A 22,867-nucleotide genomic window follows, 5' to 3' on the forward strand; every position below is an offset into this window, starting at 1 on the left:
CAACAATATCTGGTTCGTCCTGCTCACAAACATATCTTTTGTGTAGCGATTATAATTTGGCCCTCTTCTGGTACGGTTCTATTAGTAAATGTGCAAATACGCACATGTAAGACATATATACTTTTAAAGGAAAGTAAAACTAAACTGCATGTACAAATTCGTTAAAATTGCATTAGATTCATTCCCTGTCCGCACAGAATAAACTGATCTGCTCTATTAAGTGTACCCGCTCTGCTTTTGCTTGCATGTCGATTATTTCATTACGACATTTACTTGTCTCTATTTTTATTTGCAATTTCCGCTTATAAATCCGCTTATAAACCTTTCACAATAGATAGATTCTGTCGTTCATTTAAACGAGCTGGCAAACAGCAGTGACTCAGTTACGAGCAACGCCGTAACGCTTACGCATGCGCTGTTCCGTTTAGCAATTAGCCGTTTGTCGTCCAGATCCAAGCTCTCGATTTAGCAACACAATTTTCCAGAGTTTCGGTCTGCTGTGGAATAGAAACATTTTCCACACCAGAGATTAGGTGTTCAAGGTGAAAGGATAGGACACAATAAACACTTCGGTGTTTTCTCCTGTGAAACCATTTCACGACTGCCAATGCATCCGAACCGTAGGATACAGTCGTGTCGCTAGCTTAACACAGCTAGCTCGGCGATATTGCCTGTGTCGTTAATGGGTTCATGGTACGAGGCTACCCTATTAGAGACAGTAATCGGTGTTTAGTCAATAACATGGACACTGCTGAAGAAGGTGAGACTCTTGTTGCTTTCGATTCGGTGGTTAACAGCAATCGGCTTCGGAAATTCATCTTTTAGAGACAAACCTGCTGCTCCCGAGTAAGCTCTCCTAATGGCAGATGATTAGCAGCGGCTGTCAGTGAAATGTGAGGTAGATTCGAGAAGGCATGAGATCTGTATCAAATGTTATTTTTGTGTAACAAAGCTCCGCGTGACAGTAGATTTGGTTGAAATGTATTTGATGCTGAGAACCGGGGTGAGGGGACCCAACAGAAATTACGGATGATGTCATCACTTTACTGTTATTTGTCCTTAAGCTTAGCTTTGCATAATAGTCAATTACACTGCCTAGATCTACATCTTAATGCAGTTAATAAATAAATCGGTTAATAATGAAATACTTACCTGAATTCTACTGGGGAAATTGTACTTACTGTTCCAGAACGTGTTTTTTTTATTATTTTTATTCCTGTTAGCATCGTTCTCAGAGCATGATAATGTCGATATCAACGTATTTGCAATGAGGTTTAGTTGCTTTTAATTAAATATGTGGAAAAACACACTAGAAAATAGGAAAGGGCTTTAGAAGAAAATACATTTTAAAAAGGAAACATGTCAAACAAAAGAGAAGAAATAGAAACGATGATAAATAAGTAGTAGAAGCAACTGAAGAAATTAATTTAAAAACACACGGGTTTGTTTGGCAATATAGAGAAACACAGATATTTAAATGAGCTGGTTTTTCGTTGCACATGGGCTTTTCTGCAAGAGTTGCCTGCCTGTGGTGTCTAACAAATATTCTGCTTGGAGCTTCCCAACTGCCGGAAACTAAAAACATAACCATAATAAATGCGGTGTATGTTGTTTCTTTAGTTTATACACCATAAGTTTTTTTTGTTGTTGTTGTTTTTTTGCCATATAAAATTTCCTGGCACTTTTTCTGGCATCCGATTCTGATTAATCAGATTTTAAAACCATAAGATCGAAATGAGGGAAATTTATATGTCAATCTTTTATTGTAAGTATTGTAGTGCAGATTACCCACCTTTAGTTTCTCCCTGAATCCAGTTGAATCTTTATGTAATAACTGTAATCTGTGCATATCTTAAATCTATAATCCAAAACATTGTTTTTATTTAAAAGTTAAGCAGCATTTTATATTGAGATCTAGTAATTGTTTTTATTTCTAGCAATATCAATTAATCTTATGTTCTGTGTTATTTTTTTGTTTTGTTTGTTTTTTTTTTTTTTTTTCCAGCGGATATTTGCCGTGTGTGTCGCTCTGAGGGGACCCCAGACAAACCCCTGTACCATCCATGTGTGTGCACCGGCAGTATCAAATTCATCCACCAGGAATGGTATGTGTCAGACTTAGTCCTCTGGTCCGATACCTATTTTAAAATTTGTAATTTTTTTTTACAAGTGTCTAAATTAACAATTGACCTAGATACTTTTTAATAGCGATGTGTTTTGGTTAATCTTTTGCGTTATTCAAATATTGAATCCATTAATGCCTGATTGTGTCGGGTGAACATTTTATATTCAATAGGCCTTTAAATCTGATCTGAGCAACTTTTTTTCAATAATAATATAACAAGGTAATGTTAAGTTAATCCATAGATTTATGAACTAATCAAACTGAGAGTGTTTTCAACGTATCAATACACCTAATATTAAAGGCAGTTTTCTGTTTTTAGATGTCCTCATATTGTAGTTTCCTGTCGGTATAAGTACTGTACATGATATTTCAGGGATGACTGGGCATTTCTTTTGTATTTATTTATTTTTCTTCTAACATCTGCAGTTTGGTCCAGTGGCTGAAACACAGCAGGAAGGAGTACTGTGAATTGTGCAAGCACAGATTTGCTTTCACGCCAAGTAAGTCCATCCATTAAAATGTTAGTTCTCAACATGTTTACTAGCTGAGTATAGCACTGTACAGCATTAGGCCCTATTATTAGTGATATTTCTTTAGCTTGATTCATGCATTCAAACAATATGACTTTGAATTATAAAGAGAATGTTTTACTCTTGTCAAGAAATCTTAACTTTCTTCTTCTGCCCACCTCAGTCTACTCCCCAGATATGCCCTCACGTCTGCCCATCCAGGACATCTGTGCTGGCCTGCTGACCAGTGTGGGTACAGCCATTCGCTACTGGTTCCATTACACGCTGGTTGCCTTCGCATGGCTTGGAGTGGTTCCTCTCACTGCATGTAAGTGATATTCTGTCGTAACTTGCCTTAGTAGACAAATTGACAAGAAAGGGAGAGTAAAATATATATATTTTTTCCCTTAAAGTGATTCAGATTTTTACCCAAAACACATGAACCAATTACAATTAATTAAAGTTTGGAGTGTGAGCGTTAGTAAATTAGTAGGTGCCGAAGGTGTACCCAGGACAGTAAGAACCAACAGAGGCACGCACAGGAATCATCACAGTCCAAAACAGGGATTACCTCACAACCGCTGTACCACACCTGTTGTGTAATCAAATCAACAGGAGACTCCCATTGGAAAAGCTTCACCAGGATTAATGGACTTGTGCTGATAAGTTATTTAACCTTTAACTGGTGCAGCTTTTATCTTCTCACGCCTTTAGAAACAAGAGAGAGAGAAGTCATTCTGCGTCTTATTAGTTAGGAAAAAATAAGCATAAAGCAACAGAATGCCTGAATCGATTCAAAACGGTGTTAATAAAAATCCCATTAAATTTTATAAGGGAAAAAAAACTTGTCTAATACTGTGGTCTCTTTATTTCCAGGTCGCATCTATAAGTGTCTTTTTACCGGCTCCGTGAGCTCTCTTTTGACACTGCCGTTGGACATGCTCTCCACGTAAGAAGAGATAATTTCCTATAAACGGATGATTCCCCGTTTTGAATTTTGAACAGCTTAGCTGCTGTTGTTTGCTTTAATATACTTGTGTTAATATATTTCTGTTGTGTTCCTGCAGAGACAACCTCCTCGCAGACTGCCTCCAGGGTTGTTTTGTTGTCACCTGCACTCTGTGTGCATTCATCAGTCTGGTGTGGCTCAGAGAGCAGATTGTCCACGGTGGCGCCCCCCAGTGGTTGGAACAGCACCAACCTCCGCCCCCTAACCTTGCTGGACAAGCCAATGAGGTGCACAACTTCATGGATATATATAAAAAGTGGACATTAGAAACTTATAGACTAATATAACAATTGTATGTTTTCACTAACTAAATATAGGTTAATCATTCAACATAAATGGTGAAAACCATATATATATATTATGATTTCTCATTCTTCAGTCAGTCAGATATGGAATCATTCAATAACCTTGGATTTGATAGTCCTGTTGGTATAATATTTCACCCTTAGGGTCAAGCTCAAGGTCAGGGAGCAGCTGATGAGCCCCCTGGGGCTCAGCCAGACCCCGCTGATCCTCCGGCTCAAAATGAGGCCGAGCCTGAACCCCCTGACGGCGCACCAGACCAGGCTGATGACCCGGAGCTGGAAGAAGAGGGTGCACCTGCTGAAGATGGAGAGGCCAATAATGGAGCTCAAGGTTTCTGTATAATTTATCATATATTAATGCTTCAAGTGAAACAGAAAAACAAGTTTTGTTTAATTTTGACATTCAAACTAGAGCAATTGTGACCTTTACTTATTACCAAGTTGTTGGTTGCACCCAAAAATAAAAATAAGTCTCACCATGCAGCATGGAAAAGTTCATATTATTATTCGGTAAAACAGCAAAAGCTTTCATTGAAGCGGTAGATTTTGCGATCCAAAATCTATTTATTTTGAAAGACCAAGCAAAACATTTGTATTTGCTCTGTCACAGCGGCTACAAATGCAGAATATGTCCCCAGGAATATGTATTGTTTTTCTTAAACATTATGTTAAAAAAACACATATTCTGAAGTTGAAATTTTCACAGAACAATGTATTATTATACATTTGTCAATTCTGAAGAGAAATTTCTTTTCACCTTTACGTCTTAGTTCCTTTGCAGATATTTTCCTGCAAAATAATGACAAAATAATATATTTGCTACATTTGAGTGTTTTACAATTGTTTTGCTGTAGATGACATGAATTGGAATGCCTTGGAGTGGGACAGAGCAGCAGAGGAACTCACATGGGAAAGGGTAACGGCATAAAATCAGTAATCCTTTTATGTCTGAAATACCAACTTGAACCACATTGACTTGTAACTGTTGTTTCCCATTTAGATGCTTGGTCTGGATGGTTCCCTTGTATTTCTGGTAATTTATTATCTTATTAATAATTAACTATGAGATCCAACAAAAGCTTTTCCTCTTGACACGACTTGTCTTTGTTTAATAGGAGCATGTGTTTTGGGTGGTGTCTCTCAACACACTCTTTATTCTGGTGTTTGGTGAGTCGACTGAGACAAAGATGTGTAACAAGCGTCGTTATAAACTACACTTAACTGTAATACTCTTGTTGTTTTTTGGGGTTTTTGTTTACAAAAGATTTACAATACACTTTTGCTCTTTTCTTATTAGCATTTTGTCCCTACCACATTGGACACTTCTCTGTCGTTGGCCTCGGCTTCGAGGAATACGTAAGACTCCACCTTTACTTTATCCCACTATAAGACACAGTTATGAATGCTGTAGGATTTAATCTTTTGTTGTTGGTAACGTTACACTTTAGGTCCAAGCATCTCACTTTGAGGGCCTAATCACGACGATTGTGGGTTACATACTGCTGGCCATGACTCTCATCCTGTGCCATGTATCCTTTGTTCTAGGATCAGTACCCCATGTAAAATGTTTAATATTCAAAATCAATTCTAATAGATTAATTTAGGCCATGTTCTTGTGAAAATATCAAGCGAAAGATATCCTTAATGGATATTCTAGGGACTTGCTGCTTTGGTCAGGTTTCAACGTTCCCGGCGTCTCTTGGGAGTCTGCTACATTGTTGTCAAGGTAACCTCTCCAAAAGCCTTTGTTTTGTTTTTTTATACTTGCATATGGAAACATAGACTCCTGTTCTGTGTTTCTACAGCAACGCAGGCCTGGATATTTTTTTGTTAATATAAACAAAGTGGGAATATTGCAAAAAACTATTTATTGTGCCGTTTTGTTGTATTAGAATAAACAGAGACTTTAATGTGTTAAATTCTTAAAATATTGGACATTCTTCTATATAATATCTCTGATTTATTTACCTTGCCATTTTAAATGCAACTGAGTAACCCTGACAAAACCTAAGGGCAGCCTTCTGTAATAAATGGTGGGAAAATATCCATTTCCACAAGTCTTCCAGCTGTGGTAGGCTGCAGCTTAAAATACAACACAATAGAAATGACAAAGCATTCTACAGTTCATATCCATAATGACAGAAGCTTATGTTCTTTGCATTGTTTTATTCATATTATCCCCCCAGCAGTTGGTTTCTTTATAGCGCATTCTGATGGTTATTAAAACACACTGTTCACATACGCTGCATACTTTTATCAGACCAGCTTTGTGGTCGCCTCGAGATATTTGCATGCTCTGTGTTCTTGTGTTGACTTTGTGCACTTTCCCATACACATCTACTGTGTGATATGACATCATGTAATTGAAGCCACTGTGAACTTTTCCACTTCCTAAAGCTACAGCAGTTCTTCTGAATCAAACACGATGATTCAGCTTTACGTTAGTTTTTTTTGATGGGACAGTCATTTTTTTTTATTCAGAAAGGATTGGATGCCATCTTTGGATAACTTGTCATTATAAACTGAATTAACTATGTATATCATTGAATGAATTAAAATGACTGAAAGAAGCATTCTCTGTCAAAGGTTTCTTTGCTGGTTGTCGTGGAGATTGGAGTTTTCCCGTTGATCTGTGGCTGGTGGCTCGACATCTGCTCTTTGGTAGGACTCTTGATTTGATTCTGTTCCTGATGTCTTGCACGTTGTTTTATGCTTAGAGGTGTTTGGTAGTTTGCGTTAGAGGTCAAATTTGGATTATAAAAAGCAAAGGTTTCTGTATTCTGATAGTTTTACAAACCTTAAAATGACTACTTGCAGTTGCTTGTGGATCAGACAGAAGAAATTCTAATTCTCTGAGTTAATGCAGCGAAAGACTGTGATTTATTAGACCCAAAATGTGATTAGAGTTCTTTTTGTGTTTGCTTTTTTATTTGTTGTAATGTTGCTGTCTTTGTCTGCAGGAAATGTTTGACGCCTCGTTGAAAGACAGAGAAATGAGTTTCAAGTCGGCACCTGGCACCACCATGTTCCTGCACTGGCTTGTGGGTATGGTGTACGTGTTCTACTTTGCGTCTTTCATTCTGCTTCTAAGAGAGGTGAGGCCTGGTGTGTTTTTGTGTATTTCAGCTTATAGTAGTTTCACATTAAATTGATGTTAACGTAAAATCCATCTCCGTCAGGTCCTGAGGCCCGGAGTGCTCTGGTTTTTAAGAAACCTCAATGACCCGGACTTCAACCCAGTTCAGGAAATGATTCATTTACCCATCTACAGACACCTGCGGAGGTTCATCCTGTCTGTGGTGGTCTTTGGCTCAATTGTGTTGCTGATGCTGTGGCTGCCAATCAGACTCATAAAAGTGTTGATGCCCACTTTCCTCCCGTACAACGTGATGCTCTACAGGTAACTGGCGAGCAAAGCAACATTTTAGATCACATTTTACAGAACTGCAACGTGTTCTTTCTGCATCTGAAGTGGTTTGACAAACCACTTCCTTTGTCAGGCAGAAACGCACAACTTCTTCTCTTAAGTTTGTGAACAAAAAAAAAAGAGGAAATGTTGAGAGTGTAGTCAACAAGGGGCTGGACAAAAACATTATCTTCTGTGACTTGTTTGTTTGAATGTGTCTGTGTGCTTTAGAAATGAATAAATGTCCATATTATGGTAGATTAGTTGGTTGGAGAACACCATCAAGTTATTCTCTGATTATTTTACATCTTGCCTTTCAGTGACGCCCCTGTCAGTGAGCTGTCTCTGGAGCTCTTATTACTTCAGGTTGTCCTCCCGGCCCTGTTAGAGCAAGGACACACTCGCCAGTGGCTGAAAGGTCTGGTCAGAGCCTGGACAGTCAGTGCTGGCTATTTACTGTAAGTCCTGAACAGCGTTCATACTTAAAATGTTGGTAGTTTGAGTGCTCATCAGAAATGTTAATCAACATGTTCAGTGCATTCCAACAGTGTTTTCTACCACTTTTCATTTTTTCTCATATTGTCACCTTGGGATTTAAGGCGACAAAATAGTGCAAAGTTCTGAAGTTGGGAGAAAATTATACACGGTTTTGAAAAGGTTTGCTGACATTAATCTGAAAGGTATTGCGTGAATTTTTTTCTTTTGTCAACCCTATTACTCTGATGCCCGAAAATTTAACCAATTTTAACAAACCGTCATCTGATTAAAGAACTGAATTTATCAGTGTGCAATTTAACACTACGCCCTATAAATACAGCTGTTCTGTGAAGGTTTTGGTTTTGCTAAACTACGTTGGTGACCAAGGTTTACATTTACATGCAAAGTCCAACTTGTGGTTAAACTTTGCACATCACCTTTTTATTGCTCGTCTCCATGGGCAACCAAGAGCCCCTTTCACAAAACAATTCAGTTTGTGACCTAGACATCTTTTGGCCATATCAAGTGTTTTCTGAACGAGGTAGTCACTGTTGGCTGACTTGTGTGAGGAAAGTCCTTACCAGCTTTTAACACACATTATTTCCTGCCATTAACACACATTAGAGGAATACAAATATACACCAGACCTTACAAAAAATTGAAAACCACATCTGTTTTCTCCAGTTCACAATTACACACTACTTTTCGCATTCAAATAAATCTTTTTTTTTATTTTTTATTTTTACTTCTATCACAAAGACACATCAGGGTATGTCAACAACTAGCAACATGTGGCGTCCTTTTATTCCTGCCGCTGATCATCCTCTCCTTTCTGTCTGCAGAGACCTCCACTCCTACCTCCTCGGTGAGCAGGAGGACAATGATGCCAACCAGCCTGCAAACAACAACAACAATAACAACCCTCCCCACGGGCCTCATAACAACAATAACAACCCGGCCCCAGCTGTTGGGGAAGGACTGCATGCAGCACATCAGGCCATCCTGCAGCAGGGGGGGCCAGTGGGTTTCCAGCCGTACCACCGACCCCTGCGCTTCCCATTCAGAGTGAGACAGTCCTGTGATTTTTAAAAAAAAAATTTTTTTACATGCTTTACAATGCTCTCCAGCACACTCAATCCTATTTGAAATGTGTTACCACTCCGGAAAACACGAAACCTTACAAAGTATTTTTGTCTAGTTTATACTGCAAATATCTTAGCAAACTTGAAATGTAACAAACTCGCATGCAAATAAGTTTCAGATAGACATAAGAGTTTGTTTCAAGTCAATAATTTAATATTGATGAAAAAGTACTAGTTTAATCCACTGGTATGGATTAAACTATATAACATGAGAAAATATCTCGTCATAAGTGAAATAATCTGAACTAGAACTTGTAGGTTTTTTTGTTTAGAACAAGCTCCTATATCTTTCTGAAAAGTTACTTGTAATATTTGCATTAAAAACTAGGCAAAATACTTGGTAAGATTTTGTGTTTTTGCAGCGTACACAAATTAGGGGCAATTTGTACATCCTCAGGATACTATCGGAGAAAACCATATTTTGTGCTTTTTTCCCTTCCTCCAACTTTAAAATGTAAAGAAATCAAATGTTTTTGAAGACTTCTATGCAGTTGTTGTAAAGTATGAAAGTTACTTACGTGGCTCATCCTCTGTCCCCTAGATTGTTCTCCTGATTATTTTCATGTGCATCACTCTCCTATTGGCCAGTCTGGTGTGCTTAACTCTACCAGGTAAGGGGTGATGTCAAACAACTAAACTAACAGATAAATTACTACTTTGTTGAACTCCACCCAAACCATAATGAAAGCTCTGACTCTTTCATATGTACACATAATGATAAGTCTCTCCTGAGCTATGATAAGTGAGGAGAGTCTTTTTTTTTTTTTTTCCTCCTCTGTTACCACTACAAAGTTGGCTGTGATGTGAATAATTGCTCTGCCGTGTGTGTGTTTCAGTATTTACAGGCCGCTGGCTCATGTCCTTCTGGACTGGAAACTCTAAAATCCATGAGCTGTACACAGCAGCGTGTGGTCTGTACGTCTGCTGGCTCTCGGTGCGTGGAGTCACTGTGTTGTTGGCGTGGATGCCTCAGGGACGCATCGTAATCATGCACAAAGTCCAGGAATGGACACTCATGGTGAGCGGAGGACTCTTAAGCTAAGCTTTTAATAAGCAAATGGGACCAGTGGAAATTATTAGTTTTTCAAAATGCTGTGATGTTTAAGTCCTTAGCTGCTCAAAACACATTATGCATTACAGCCAGAGGTGATGGTTGGCATTTTAATAAGCATTCGCAAACCATGTTTATAAATTATAAAAGGTAAAAATATTGGTTTGCTAAGAAATTAAAACAAGCTGATCTGTGTAGTTTAACAATCGATCTAAATCTGAGGTGTTCTAAGCCTATTTCATCTTGTATGCCTTTTTTTTTTTTAAGGTTTGCATTTTCTACAAAAACCAGACTACTTTGATTGCTTTATAGAAAATGAGCCTTTAGTTCATTGTTGAGCAGCTAGAATTAAAAAAATATATAATTGTTGTTGTGGTTTACAATTTAAAGAAAAATTTTTTTTTACATTGACATTTTTGGCCCATGTGGGTAAAAATTTGTACTTCAGTGCTATAAAATCTGGTGCTGCAAACGTATTTTAAAAGACATTTATATAAACATAATGATAAAATGTTTCTTAACTGTATTAGAGCAACTATGTATGGAGTCTGAATGAAACTAAACTTCCTGTAAACTTGGAAGAAGTATTATGTATCTAAATCAGTTGGAAAATTTGCACAAAATGTCAGTAACTTCTTGAAGAAAGTCAGATTGTTGCTTCTCTATCATTTTTAGCTAGTGATATAATTTTTCTGTCAAAGACCAGTGGCGCTTACCCTTGTCTTTGTTTATAATATTACTCATGTAGATCCTGAAGACCCTGGTTGTGGCTTTGCTGGTTGCTGGAGTCATCCCACTATTACTGGGGCTGCTGTTTGAACTGGTGATTGTGGCCCCACTTAGAGTACCTCTAGACCAAACACCTCTGTTCTATCCTTGGCAGGTAAGATTATATAAGCATACAAGATTGTCGTCTCACCAAGTTTTCACCTAAACGTGCATTAAGAAGTTCTTGTATGCTCTTATATGTCTTGATGTTATTTTCAGGACTGGGCTCTTGGAGTTCTCCATGCCAAAATCATCGCAGCCATCACCCTCATGGGCCCACAGTGGTGGCTTAAGGCTGTAATTGAGCAGGTAGAGTATTAATGGATATGAAATACCTAAATATTATCCTTTTTAAATTTCCCAATTTAAAAAAATATCTGCTGACTAAGCCTGTTCATTTTCTTTCTGTAAAGCCCCCCGAGATGACTTCTGTTGCTCATTGGAGCTTTGAACCGAATCCTGTTAACTCTCAGCCTCTTCACAGGTTTATGCAAATGGAATTCGCAACATTGACCTCCAGTTCATAATCCGCAAGCTGGCAGCTCCTGTTATCTCAGTCCTGCTGTTGTCCCTGTGTGTGCCGTATGTGATTGCTGCCGGAGTGGTTCCTGCTGTCGGTCAGTATTAGAAATGCTTTTTAATTTGATCACTTTAGACCCCTTTAAATATACGTGAAACTTTCTTTCCTCCACAATGTATACAGACTCACATGGAGCCCTGCCCCTCCCACTCACCTCCCCCAGTGTTTCACTAAATGTCCATGAACAAATTCCGTCTTAAATCCAACCACTTCTTGTGGTCATCCACACGCTTCTAGGCTCATTCTGGTGATCACTTTTAGTCAGGACGAGGAGAAAAGTGAAGACCATATACCTGTACTTTGTTTCCAGGTGTCATCCCTGAAATGGAGATCTTGATGCAGAGGAGAATCTATCCATTCCTCCTGATGGTGGTGTCGCTCATCGGCATCCTGTCTTTCCAGATCAGACAGTTTAAACGACTTTATGAGCACATCAAAAATGACAAGTATGAATGTTTCTGTCTTCCATCATTTTTTTTTTTTACAATTCTAAAATCTTTATTTGTGTAATAAACTCTAAGACTCTTATTTTAATTGTGTCTCTATTGAAACACTTAGTGTTTTATGTCTTGGTATAAACATAAAATGCTTTTTATTCTTCGGCAAATCTAATTTAGTTGTAGAAAAAAAAACGTCAATTCTGACATGTATTCTCCCCATGCAGGTACCTGGTTGGTCAGAGGCTTGTCAACTACGAACGGAAATCTAGCAGAGCAAACTCTATCCCATCCTCCAACCCCATCGCAGAGTAACATCTTTGTGTCCAATGTGTGCCACGTTTTTGCACCAGTTACCCACTGTAGACCCCCCTCTGCACAGGGTAACTGTAGAGGGTCTAAACATCATGTGTATTGTCATTCATGCCTTGCTTTTTGTGAAGCGCTGCCTCATAAATTGTACATGTGTAAATACTTTGAAAGCAGACTTTGTCTTATGAAAAAGGACAGTTGTGGATTAATGCAATGACCATTGTACATCTTAAAACCTGTATGTATAATTTATTAAATCAAAGTGACAGTTTACATTTTCTGTTGTATGTTTTCTGCAAAATCAGTGTGTGTGTGTGTTCAGCAAAGGCATCTGGTAAAATTAGGATGTGTAATTTTATTCTAAGCATTAAATTACAAAAATGTAAAACCTTATTGAATTGAAATTATTAACCAAAAGTCCAACCTCATTTCTTAAGAATAGTTGTAATCACAATTTCTGCAATTTTTCGCTCAGTTATTTGGTAATTGTCAGGTCAAATACTCAAAATCTTAATTTAGCTTATATACTTGGATTAGATTTACAATTGCAATTCATCAGATGCATAAAAATAACTTGCATTTTGTTCCATAAACTGACTACCTTGCAGGTTTTTTAAGGATAATAAAACGATATGGAGGGATGGGTATACCCTTTCTATTCTAGTCAATTAAAAAATAACTTAATAGGTCAATTACCCTTGTGTACGTTTTACTTATTTATTTTTTGCTATTTAGTCTTTAATTAAAATAATTTAAAAAATTTTTTTTTAAACTTAGCAACCGGAAGCACCTCATCGGTGCGTCAAAAATTGTAGTAGTTGTATATTTTTGCCTTAAAAGTTATGACATCCATAAATCAGTATACAACTGGGGGTGGCGTAATCGTGTCATCCTTTGGAATAAGTGGAGACTGGAGCACAATTCCAAAGTTTTCTGCTAGAACAGCCGGAATTTCTTCATCTTCAAGTTCCCTGGTTGTGGTTTCTAGCCCACCTCCCGTTGCTTCAGATGGGAATGTGGTGGTAATCAGCCTGCGGCCAACGTAAGACACCCTCCCGCCGGGTCTTAACACGGTGCAGAGGGACTTGCAGAAGAAGATGGAGCTGGGAGAGCTCTGGTGATACTGGCACATCTCGGCGAAGTCCTCCAGACGCCGAGGTTCCAGGTTGAACTTGTAGATCTCCGTCCAGTCCCCATCTTCGCCTCTGTTCTCCTCCTTTTGCCACTCCAGAAAGTGCACGTCGTCTATCCTTCTGAGACGGTAAACTCTGTGGCCCTGCACCTGAGGACCATAAGTATCCAACGAAAGCGGGACACTAAAACCAGCAGAGCCGAAACCAACATCACACAGCCACCGTTTCCCTTCGAGGTTGACCATTACGATCAAATGGTCAAACGGGGGCCCGTAGCGACTAGTTATCGAGTTCTTCACCTGACCTGAGAGCACAGTGGCCTGGAAGCCCAACTGGGTCAGCAGCCAGTAGAACAACGAGTTATTCTCAAAGCAAAAGCCACCTCTGCGCTGGTTCACAACCTTGTCGTAGAGGGCCGGAAGGTCCAGCTTGACCTGTCCACCGCTGTGCACCGTCAGGTCTTCAAATGGCACCGACAGCAGGTGACAGGTGTGAACCGAGCGAAGCAGCTCCAGGCTGGGCACACCGGAAGGGCCTTCAAACCCGATCCGCGACAAGTACCGATCCACTTCCATCTTCACGGAAGACATTTCCTTTTCCTTCTATGCTTTCGGTCTCACGACGCTTTACTTTCACTTTTCCTTCCAGACTGGTTTGGAAACCGAGTGCAGGGGAATTAAGAGCAGAAAGCGAGAGCAGCTCAAACACAGTATAAGAATTCCACATGAATGTGTCGATATACAGGGTCAAAGTACATAAACAGGATGCCCTCGTGGGCCGTGGCTTAAAATGCAGAGACGTAGTTAAGGAAAACAGTGATGAAGTTCAGAAGTTCATGCCATATAATTTCCACAATTTGTCAAATTTAAAGGAAATTCACCGTTAAACTTTATTCATTTATTAAGGGGAAAAAAATCAAAAATTGCCAAAACTATGATTTGTGGATGACTGCCCAATTATGACTCCTCCATTCTATAATATAAAACCAGCATATTTATAGTTAAATAGAATGTTTAAACTAAACTATTTTTCTGTTATGTTATAGGTGACCTTCCTGTCTCTTTACAATGCACAATATTTTTAACCACTAACTAGCTTTAAAATGTTTCTAGGGCAATTTTCTACGTTAAAAATTTGACTTAGTCAAGAGGTATTACTATTGAAGTCATGCAAACATCATAAGGGGTTCAAAGAGCTGCAATTTTGAGGTCAAAGCTGAAATGTTGAGACAGAGAAGTTTGATTTTCTTTTCCGAGCTGATATTTATGCCCTTCCTATGTGGTCCAAAAAGGTTTTAAAACATAAATAATCATGTTTATTTAAGTTTGACTACTTCCTGTGTGGCTACGTGCCGGTGACGTCTTCACGTCGAACACGCCCTGCTCCCAGAGGAACAGGGAGAGGGAGAAAGATGGCGCCCACACACGTACTGAGATGCTGTCAACGGGGTCTAGCCTGGATCCCTGTGATTTTTATCGCCCTTGTCGTCTGCTGGTCCTACTACGCTTACGTGGTGGAGCTTTGTTTGTGTAAGTTGACGTGTCGCTGCTTTCTGTCGCATCCTTAAAGGCTTTTCAGACGGACATGTTTTCATTGTAGTGTCCACTGCTGTGGCTGCTGCTGCTGCCATCAGGAAGTGAATGGGCTGCAGCTCAACAATGGTGCTGCCTGCCAGCCGGCTCCGAACACACAGATACGTGTCTGTTTGTCTGACATCTCGTCGAGTTGTACTGTATTAGGAGGGATATGTTTCGGCGAACGCGTAAGGTTTCTCTGGCTGCATTTTAAGACTGCCGGTTTTGTATTTCTTGTTTTCTGCTCGGTTTGAACGGAGAGTGCGTTTTTGTTGTTCTTTTAAATTGAAAGAAGCAATAGTAAAATTTAAGTCTGACTGCTTCCTGTGATATTTTTTTTTCTGTTTGTCCCTCTTATTTAATCAGGAGTTAACTTTTATGCTGAATATTTGACTCTGTCTTACTCTTAATTGTATGTAAAACTTACATGAGCTAATTCTAGAAAGCCCCACTGAAGCTATGTTTGTACTCAGAAATGAGGCCATGCGATCCCCACCCTGCAGAGTAGAGATGCACCAACAATCTCACAGAGATTGAAATCAGCCAACTTTACCTCAATTGGTGATCCATCCATCAATTGTCTATACTCGCTTAGCAGGGTTGCCGGGTTGTCTCAGCCTGATGCCTACCTCCAGTAGTCATTGGATGAGAGGCAGTCTATCTCACAGACACACAGGATAAACAGTCATGCACACACATTCACACACAACTTAGAAGAACCAAGTAACCTAATAAGTCATGTTTTGGTGCTGTGGGAGGCAGCTGAAGTACCTATTGTTAACCCACACAGGATGAACAAGCAAATTCAACGCAAAAATACCCCAACAGAGATTCAAACCCAGAACCTTCTTGTTGCAAGGCAGCTGAGCTCATTTTTAAGTTGATCATGAATGCAAAAAAACCGCTGTAAAATAACACTGGTTTTGGGGGTGTAAATTAAGGGAAAAAAAGGCTGAAGATGATGTGCTTTGATGTATAAATGGAGATGTGTTATAGAAACCAAATCAGAATCTAAGTTTGACTTCAAAGGAAATCTGTGTTGGCCAGGAAAAAGTGTATCCACATAAAATGTATAAAATATTAAATTAGCTACTAATTGGCTAAAGTTTTCCTTTATTAAGATCATGACTCTGGTCTAATAATAACTTTTTGGGGTTTAATTCTTTGTAGTACACTGGATAGAGATTTAAAAATAAAAAACTTTGTTTCTTAAAAGAACTTAAAAACATTTCTGGAAGTCCAGGTCAAAGAGCATCACTGGAAATTTCAGTACATTTCCACTTGAATTTTTTTGCCTGCATACTACCACGATTGAGTGAGTTCCCCCCGCCCCCCCATTCTGAAATGCCATTTAAATATCTTTTGAATCTCCAGTTGTCTTTTTTTATGTTATTGTGCAGAAAGAAACTCTTTATTTCTGTTTGATTTAGATTATTTTTCTAACATTTGTGTTTTCTCTGCATCTCTTACAGACACCATTACCATGATGGGAGAACGGAGTAAGTACCGCAAAAGATGAAAAGTGTTTAATTTGTTGCGAATGGTATTTCACTGAGCTGAGCCTGTTCGGATTAGTCTCCCTGAGGTCTGCTGTAATGCACTCTGTAGACTTGCTGGCACAGAAAAGTTTGCTTGCTTGTCGCCCGGCAGCTCCTCCTTAATCAGCACTAAATATTTGCAGTCTTCTCCCAATAATTATATAACTGTATCCTCATCAGGCCCTGTAGTCTGAGTAGCAGCAGTATTACCGTAACTCATGTTCTGCATCTGCACACTTACTGGATGGTTTGTGTTACTCTCCCGCTGATCCATTCTCTCCCCCCCCCCCTTCCCACCTCCCCTGCCTCCAGTTGTCTACCTGATCTTCTTCCACGTCTCTTTCGTCATGTTTGTGTGGTCTTATTGGAAGACCATCTTCACCAAGCCTGCCAACCCTTCCAAAGAGGTACAAGATCCCATAGAGCTCCCTTTCTGTCTGCATGCTTCTTCTGATCCCCTGCAGCGATGAAACCATCCGGGTGATAAAAGCGTTGTGTCCGCTTCGTTCCAGTTTTGCCTGCCAAAAGCCGAGAAGGAGCGCTACGAGAAGGAGGAGAGGCCCGAGTCCCAGCAGGAGATCCTGTGGAGAGCCGCCTCCACCCTGCCTCTGTACACTCGCACGGGCGCCGGAGGTAAGGCCGCGTCACCCGGCTGGTACCGGGGGATACACTGTCGTTCGTCGTCGCCCAGTCATGACTGAAAGATTGTGCGAATCACGTTGCAGCAATCCGCTATTGCGACCGCTGTCAAGTCATCAAGCCGGACCGGTGTCACCACTGCTCCGCATGCGACATGTAAGAGAACCGAACTGCCTCCAGGAAATTCTGCTCTCCTATCAACTCTTTCTTTTTTGTTGTTGTCGTTTATTTTTTGGGTGTGTGTCTCTGTGTAATTTGATCATTTGTTTTTTTGTTTTGCTGTAAAGGTGTGTGCTGAAGATGGATCACCACTGTCCTTGGTAAATCTGATCTGCTTCCTGCTTACAGTCCCTTAGAAAAGTACCAAGTATAAAATAGTATAAAAACGTTGATAAAGCATTGAGGTTGAGTATTTTCACATGTAAGACACATTTGCTTCACTTCCAGTCAACGATTGCAAAACTCGTGGCCAGACCTTAAGAATGCCATTGATTTTTTTTTCTCTCTCTCTCTTTGTCAATTATTGGTCAATTTATCATTGCTGATTGAATGTTTTTCTCTCCTATAAATGAGAAAATGCTTAATAGGGTCTATTTTTCTTTTGGAGTCCTTTACTGCCTGTAATACTCCAGAATTTTCCACTTGCTTTTTGTAACGTTGAATTTTTGTGTAGTAAGTTGACTTTTAATTAATTTTGTGTGTGTGTGTGTTCAGGGTGAACAACTGCGTCGGCTTCTCTAACTACAAGTTCTTCATCCTCTTCCTGGCCTACTCACTGGTGTACTGTCTCTTCATTGCCGCCACGGTTCTACAGTATTTCATAAAGTTCTGGACCGTGAGTACTTGATGCAGAGGTGTCGGCTCTGTGTGTGTTTTGAGTGTGTGTGTGTGTGTGTATGAGTTCAGATGCAGAGCTGTTCGGGTCCACTCAAATATCTGTGCATGGCGCTGACTTCTCCTGTGCTGTCTCTTTTTTTATTTTATTTCCCCCCCTCTGTCCTCTCTCACCCTTGACCCCTTGACCCCGGTTCTCTCCCAGTTTCCTCGTCTGAAGTCGTGGCACACAAACGGGTCATTGTTCTCCGATTTTTCTCTCTCCGCGATCAGAACCATCAGTCACACCGCTAGAGCAGCAGCAAACACTCTTGCAGCCGCTCCACTTGCATTTCCTTTCATCTCTTCTGTCTCTCTCTCCATTCTCACCAGTTTATCCTCTTTTTCGTCAGACTCTCCTTGCTTTCCCCCTGTTTTCCGACTGTTTTCTCCTGTTGTTCCTAACTGGTCTTGTTTCTGTTTATACTAAAGCTTTGTCGTAGGAAATCGGCAGAGAACTGCCCGAAGGTAACCCAGCCGTCCTCTGCAGCTGCGAGTTTTTGCATGCCATCGTGATACGCATGCAGTGACGCGGTTCTCATCCCACTGTTGCCTGCGTTGCCTTATCCCTTCCTCCTTTCTGAAATTACCATCCCTGTAAATTTGTTATTGATCCCCATTTCCGTCTCTTCCCACAGAACGAACTGAATAACTCTGCCAAATTCCACGTCCTGTTTCTGTTTTTTGTGGCGGCCATGTTCTGCATCAGTATTCTCTCCCTCTTCAGCTACCATCTGTGGCTCGTAGGGAAGAACAGATCCACAATAGGTAATGCACACACATGCATTCAACTTTTTTTTTCTTAGCTTTTTTTTAAAGATGCTTATTAACTAAATTTGCAAAAATGCAGTAGGAGTTTCCTTCCTTTTTTTATGATTTGTTGACATTTTAAGCAGGCTTGCAGGGAACTGATGCAGTTTAAAAAAAAAAAAGATTCCAGACTTTTTAAAATTCCACTATATAAAAATATTAAAGCATTTTTACATTTATTTGTCCCACTCTATAATCACCGTGGGTTTTGAGCACCGAGTCGATCAAAAAAAAAAAAAAAATGCATCTAAATTTTTTAGTTCTGGGATTTTTTTTTTTTTACTGCTCCCAAATTATTATTTATTGAATCACATCAAGTTGAGATTTAGATTTAGCTTCTAACTGATGTAAATTTGTTCAGTTGCATAAAGAAAAACATTTCCATCGCTCCATTGTTTCGGGATTCTTTTCAAGAACAAAAAAAAAAAAAAATATTGCAGACTATTTTTGTGCTCACATTTGCATAATGGGAGGGAAAATGGAGGTCCCTATCTTAAATTTTAGATTTCCTAAATCTAAAATTTAGGAATTTCAGTCTGGCATTTTCCATGAAAGAATAAAAGGAGAAAACAGAACAACTTGCTGTGATGTCTTCACATTTGTATTATCTGCTAAAATGATCAGCAGACATGCTTCCTTTTAAATGACTTCTTCCTCTGACTTCAGTTTTAAACACCTTACTTTGAAAGGACATAACAGAAATAAAGACTTTCAAGAAACCTGTAGTTTATTTCCTTTTGTCAGCAGAAGGAGCTGTACGAACAATATCGATCATACTTATGAGACAGCCTGTCTGTGTATTTCCTCCCCTGCTTATGACAGGTTATACATGTTTTTCTAGTGTTTTATGACTTTATGGTCTCTCTTTGCGTTGCTTCCTCCCTGCAGAGGCATTCAGAGCTCCGGTCTTCAGAACAGGCTCGGATAAGAACGGTTTTTCTCTGGGTTTCCGGAAGAACATCGCTCAGGTCTTTGGCGACCAGAAGCAGTACTGGCTGCTGCCGATCTTCACCAGGTAAAGGACTTGCAGTTTTGGAAGATTTTTTGTTGTTGTTGTTTTTTTAGCATATTTGTATTTAGGCTCCAGTTCATGCAAAGTTTATTCCCTTTTAAATGTCATTTGTTAATCTTAAAAGTTTCTTTCCCCTTTTCTCCAGTCAGGGTGACGGTCTGACGTTTCCCACCCGATTGGTCAACGCTGATGCAGAGCAGGCCACTGTCACTCTGCAACCTGATTCCAATAAATGGTGATCAGTTTCTTTTTTCTTTTTCATATATACATAAGAAAATACTTTATTTTTGTCTCTTTCTGTTCGGAAAGCAGAGCTTAACAAAACTTCATCTTACAGCGTGCCGGAGGTCTCAGTGAGCCCCCTCAGTGAGTCACAGAACCGCCTTCTGAGCAACGAGCAGCAGGCCAACAACGCCGAAGACCACCTGGCCGAAAACTACGTGGCCGAAAACTTCCTCAAATCAGGTAAACAAGGGACGCACCAGTCCACCTTTTTTTCCCCTTGCGATCCAGATATGAGGTTTAGTACCGTTCTGATACCGAAAAACAGTGCTGATTGACTTACAATATTTCTCTTATTTACTAAATATATTAAATTGGTAACTATGCAGCAGTACAGCACACTTAAATACACCAGTAGCTTCACAAGCCTGGCCAAACGTGTAAAAACAACACAGCTGTAGTTTGGCCAGTCAATGGACTGTGGAGTATAATGTTTTTCTACTCCAAACATTGGAGCTTAAAAGCCAATGTAAAATAAATAATAAATATGAAGCTGACAAAAACAATAGGTTGACTATCTTGGTCAAACTGCAATAAAGCAAATGGCCAGAAAGTGCAATTAGGCAAATATAATGTAAAATAAATAAAGCCTCACAAAGCATAGAATTAGAGAGAATAGATCTGCCCTTATGGGTCGGGCTCATTGTCACCAATACCCCATGTAGAAAATATTTTTCAATATGGGATCGATACATTAATATCAGATTGGTGCATCTCCATATGATAATGATTGCGTTAATCTAGATTTAATTAGACATGTATGTACCTTACTGTGTCTTCACTCTGACTTCACAGCAGAGAGTGAAACCGTCACCATGGAGAGTGAGTCCTAACCAGGTAAACAAAGTCCACTCAGACCATTTCGTTTCAACTCAGTAACATTAATGTCCACATGTGTGTTGGGCTTTTTAATTAATTATTTGAAGCATTGTGTCTTCAGCCTGGAACGATAAGTTTGAGTGTATTGTGACATTTCTTGACGATGCAAGGTTTTGATTTGTTTTGTAACAAATAAGGATCAGTGCTTGTTAATTTGTTCTGTTTCTTCTGGACCACAGGACAAACACATGTCATCTAATGTGATGCCTTAAAAAAACAACAACAACAAAAAAAACCAAACAGTCTTGTTCATCACCATGGCAACAGTCCCCCATAAGTGGATTCCTCACGGACACATTCAGAGAACCCTTTTGGAGACGCAGTCCACTGGCACAGGGCACCACAGTATTGCTATAATAGCCTTGGCGTTTTTGCATGCAGTGTTGGACGGACATCTCCTAAACACGGGTTCCCCATCACCGCACTCGGCTCGGACGCATTTCTCTCCTTTTGTTTTTGCAAGTGTAAGAAGAGCCACAGGACAGTTTTTTTTTATTTTTATATAATTATTATTTTTGTGCCAAAAGCCTCCACGATGCACCTGATCTCAGACGCGCCGAGCGCGCTGTAAAATTCTTCAGCTGTTTTTTTTTTTGTTTGTTTTGTTTTGTTTTTTTTAAACCAACCCATACAATGGAGATGGATCTTTGCTTACCCCTTCTGTGCATCTCATCTTTTTTTTTTTTTATTTTATTTATAAAGCTGGAGTGATTATTATTATTATTATTTTGCACCTTTTTGAGATGGATGTTTCTGCCACCAAAAACCTGGACCGCTGCAGAGGACTCTACCCCACGGTTCAGTGGACTGTGCCTGTCCTCGGCATCAAAGACTGGAGCCAGACTTTACGTGGCGAGATATTTGAGCACAAGATGGCGCATTTGCACTTTGTTGATATTAATTGTCCAACAAAACAGCATTCTGTTTTCCTTTTCTTTTTACTTTAACATATCCAAACGATATCAGTGGTGTGGCAGATGTTGTTTATGTTTATATGTGTTACAGCTAAAGTCACAGTCATCAAAAACTGACTGAAAGGATTGACTCAAAGTGTCTTCGTGGCTAGATGGTGTTGAATTATGCTGCTTTTAAAGAATGAAACAGTTGAACCTGGAAGGTGTTTTACCCAGTGCACTCTGGCTATTTTTTTTTTTTTTTTACTGTCTGGTGGTTGATTTCCACGGCTCACAGCTTCAACCTTTACCAAGACACCTGCTGCCAAATAAGGGCTGACATGTCAGGAGCTCTGACATCTGAACCTGAAGTGTTTACAGCATCTTAGCTTTATCCTAACCTCACAGGCCAGTGTCACCACATCCCAAAATGGATGCAGCAGTTTTTGTGATGCATTTTTTTAAAAATTCATTTTATATTTCTCTGAAACTTGTTGCTTTACCAGTTTCAGACAGTAGGTGGAGAGAATGCGCTTTTTTTTTTTTTTGTGCACCAAGGCAGATACAGTTGAAACCAGATGTTCACGTATTTACAAAAGACACAACCCTATTCTTTACGCCTTTTCTGATTGTAAATCACACAGAACATTTCCCGTTTTAGTTCAGTTAAGGTCACCGCAATACTTTGTGTTTGCCAAACGCAAGCAGGTTAACGAGGAACAGTTTGTGAATTTTAGAAAACTCTCGTAAAATTGTTTTTTAAGCTGTCTGAATTGGGTTCAACCTTCTGGGTGTCTTTCCATAAACCGCTTTGTGGTGGTAGAATTAGGGTCATTGTTCAAATGGGAGACCTGTTTTTGCCTGGGCTTTAACTTCCTGGCAGATGTCTTCAGATGCTCTTTCAGTGTAGTCCCTTTAATTAAAGGGGGCCATCTGTGTTGTGAATCACACCAGTTTGACAACAGCCACCTGATACCGTCCTCCCTGTACTTTAGTTTGGGATGGCGTGCTATGGCTGGCAAGCTTTCATTCCTCTTTGATGGTCGTGATGGACAGGTATTCTCCGACTGTGATGTTTGTTTTGGAGTAGTTGTTTCATTTTCGCCGAGCGAT

At 39.6% G+C, this 22,867-nt stretch overlaps 3 protein-coding genes across 6 annotated transcripts; 2 read left to right on the forward strand and 1 right to left on the reverse strand.

Annotated features, from left to right (window-relative positions):
* Window positions 1-406: 406 nt before the first annotated feature.
* marchf6 (membrane-associated ring finger (C3HC4) 6) lies at window positions 407-12,394 on the forward strand. The gene is made up of 25 exons (XM_008438624.2): window positions 407-760; window positions 2,006-2,105; window positions 2,552-2,625; window positions 2,819-2,962; window positions 3,511-3,583; window positions 3,702-3,870; window positions 4,093-4,279; window positions 4,803-4,864; window positions 4,949-4,981; window positions 5,064-5,115; window positions 5,246-5,304; window positions 5,397-5,477; window positions 5,606-5,674; window positions 6,535-6,609; window positions 6,909-7,043; window positions 7,128-7,348; window positions 7,675-7,812; window positions 8,674-8,896; window positions 9,515-9,584; window positions 9,810-9,991; window positions 10,773-10,907; window positions 11,012-11,101; window positions 11,277-11,409; window positions 11,683-11,818; window positions 12,037-12,394. The coding sequence occupies exons 1-25, from the start codon at window positions 691-693 to the stop codon at window positions 12,122-12,124; spliced, it is 2,799 nt and encodes a 932-aa protein (XP_008436846.1). The 5' UTR covers window positions 407-690; the 3' UTR covers window positions 12,125-12,394.
* An 85-nt stretch (window positions 12,395-12,479) lies between these two features.
* Window positions 12,480-14,045, reverse strand: LOC103482450 (arylamine N-acetyltransferase 2-like). Its single transcript, XM_008438623.2, has one exon. It carries the CDS (start codon window positions 13,842-13,844, stop codon window positions 12,978-12,980), a length of 867 nt encoding a protein of 288 aa, XP_008436845.1. The 5' UTR covers window positions 13,845-14,045; the 3' UTR covers window positions 12,480-12,977.
* A 606-nt stretch (window positions 14,046-14,651) lies between these two features.
* zdhhc20b (zDHHC palmitoyltransferase 20b) lies at window positions 14,652-22,352 on the forward strand. Of its 4 annotated transcripts, XM_017301957.1 has the most exons (15): window positions 14,694-14,783; window positions 14,854-15,016; window positions 16,301-16,327; window positions 16,679-16,773; window positions 16,879-16,999; window positions 17,092-17,161; window positions 17,293-17,325; window positions 17,720-17,840; window positions 18,311-18,346; window positions 18,517-18,646; window positions 19,577-19,703; window positions 19,846-19,935; window positions 20,038-20,165; window positions 20,778-20,819; window positions 21,041-22,352. In XM_017301957.1, exons 2-14 carry the CDS (start codon window positions 15,001-15,003, stop codon window positions 20,813-20,815), a joined length of 1,032 nt encoding a protein of 343 aa, XP_017157446.1. In that variant the 5' UTR covers window positions 14,694-14,783; window positions 14,854-15,000; the 3' UTR covers window positions 20,816-20,819; window positions 21,041-22,352. The 4 variants fall into 4 exon arrangements, with proteins under 4 accessions (XP_008436841.1, XP_008436842.1, XP_008436844.1 ...); XM_008438619.2 differs by lacking the exon at window positions 14,854-15,016 and having other exon boundaries at window positions 14,652-14,783; XM_008438620.2 differs by lacking the exon at window positions 14,854-15,016 and having other exon boundaries at window positions 14,652-14,783; window positions 20,781-20,819.
* The last annotated feature ends 515 nt before the right edge of the window (window positions 22,353-22,867 follow it).

The sequence above is a fragment of the Poecilia reticulata genome, linkage group LG20, assembly GCF_000633615.1.
Source record: "Poecilia reticulata strain Guanapo linkage group LG20, Guppy_female_1.0+MT, whole genome shotgun sequence".
Taxonomy (NCBI): domain Eukaryota; kingdom Metazoa; phylum Chordata; class Actinopteri; order Cyprinodontiformes; family Poeciliidae; genus Poecilia; species Poecilia reticulata.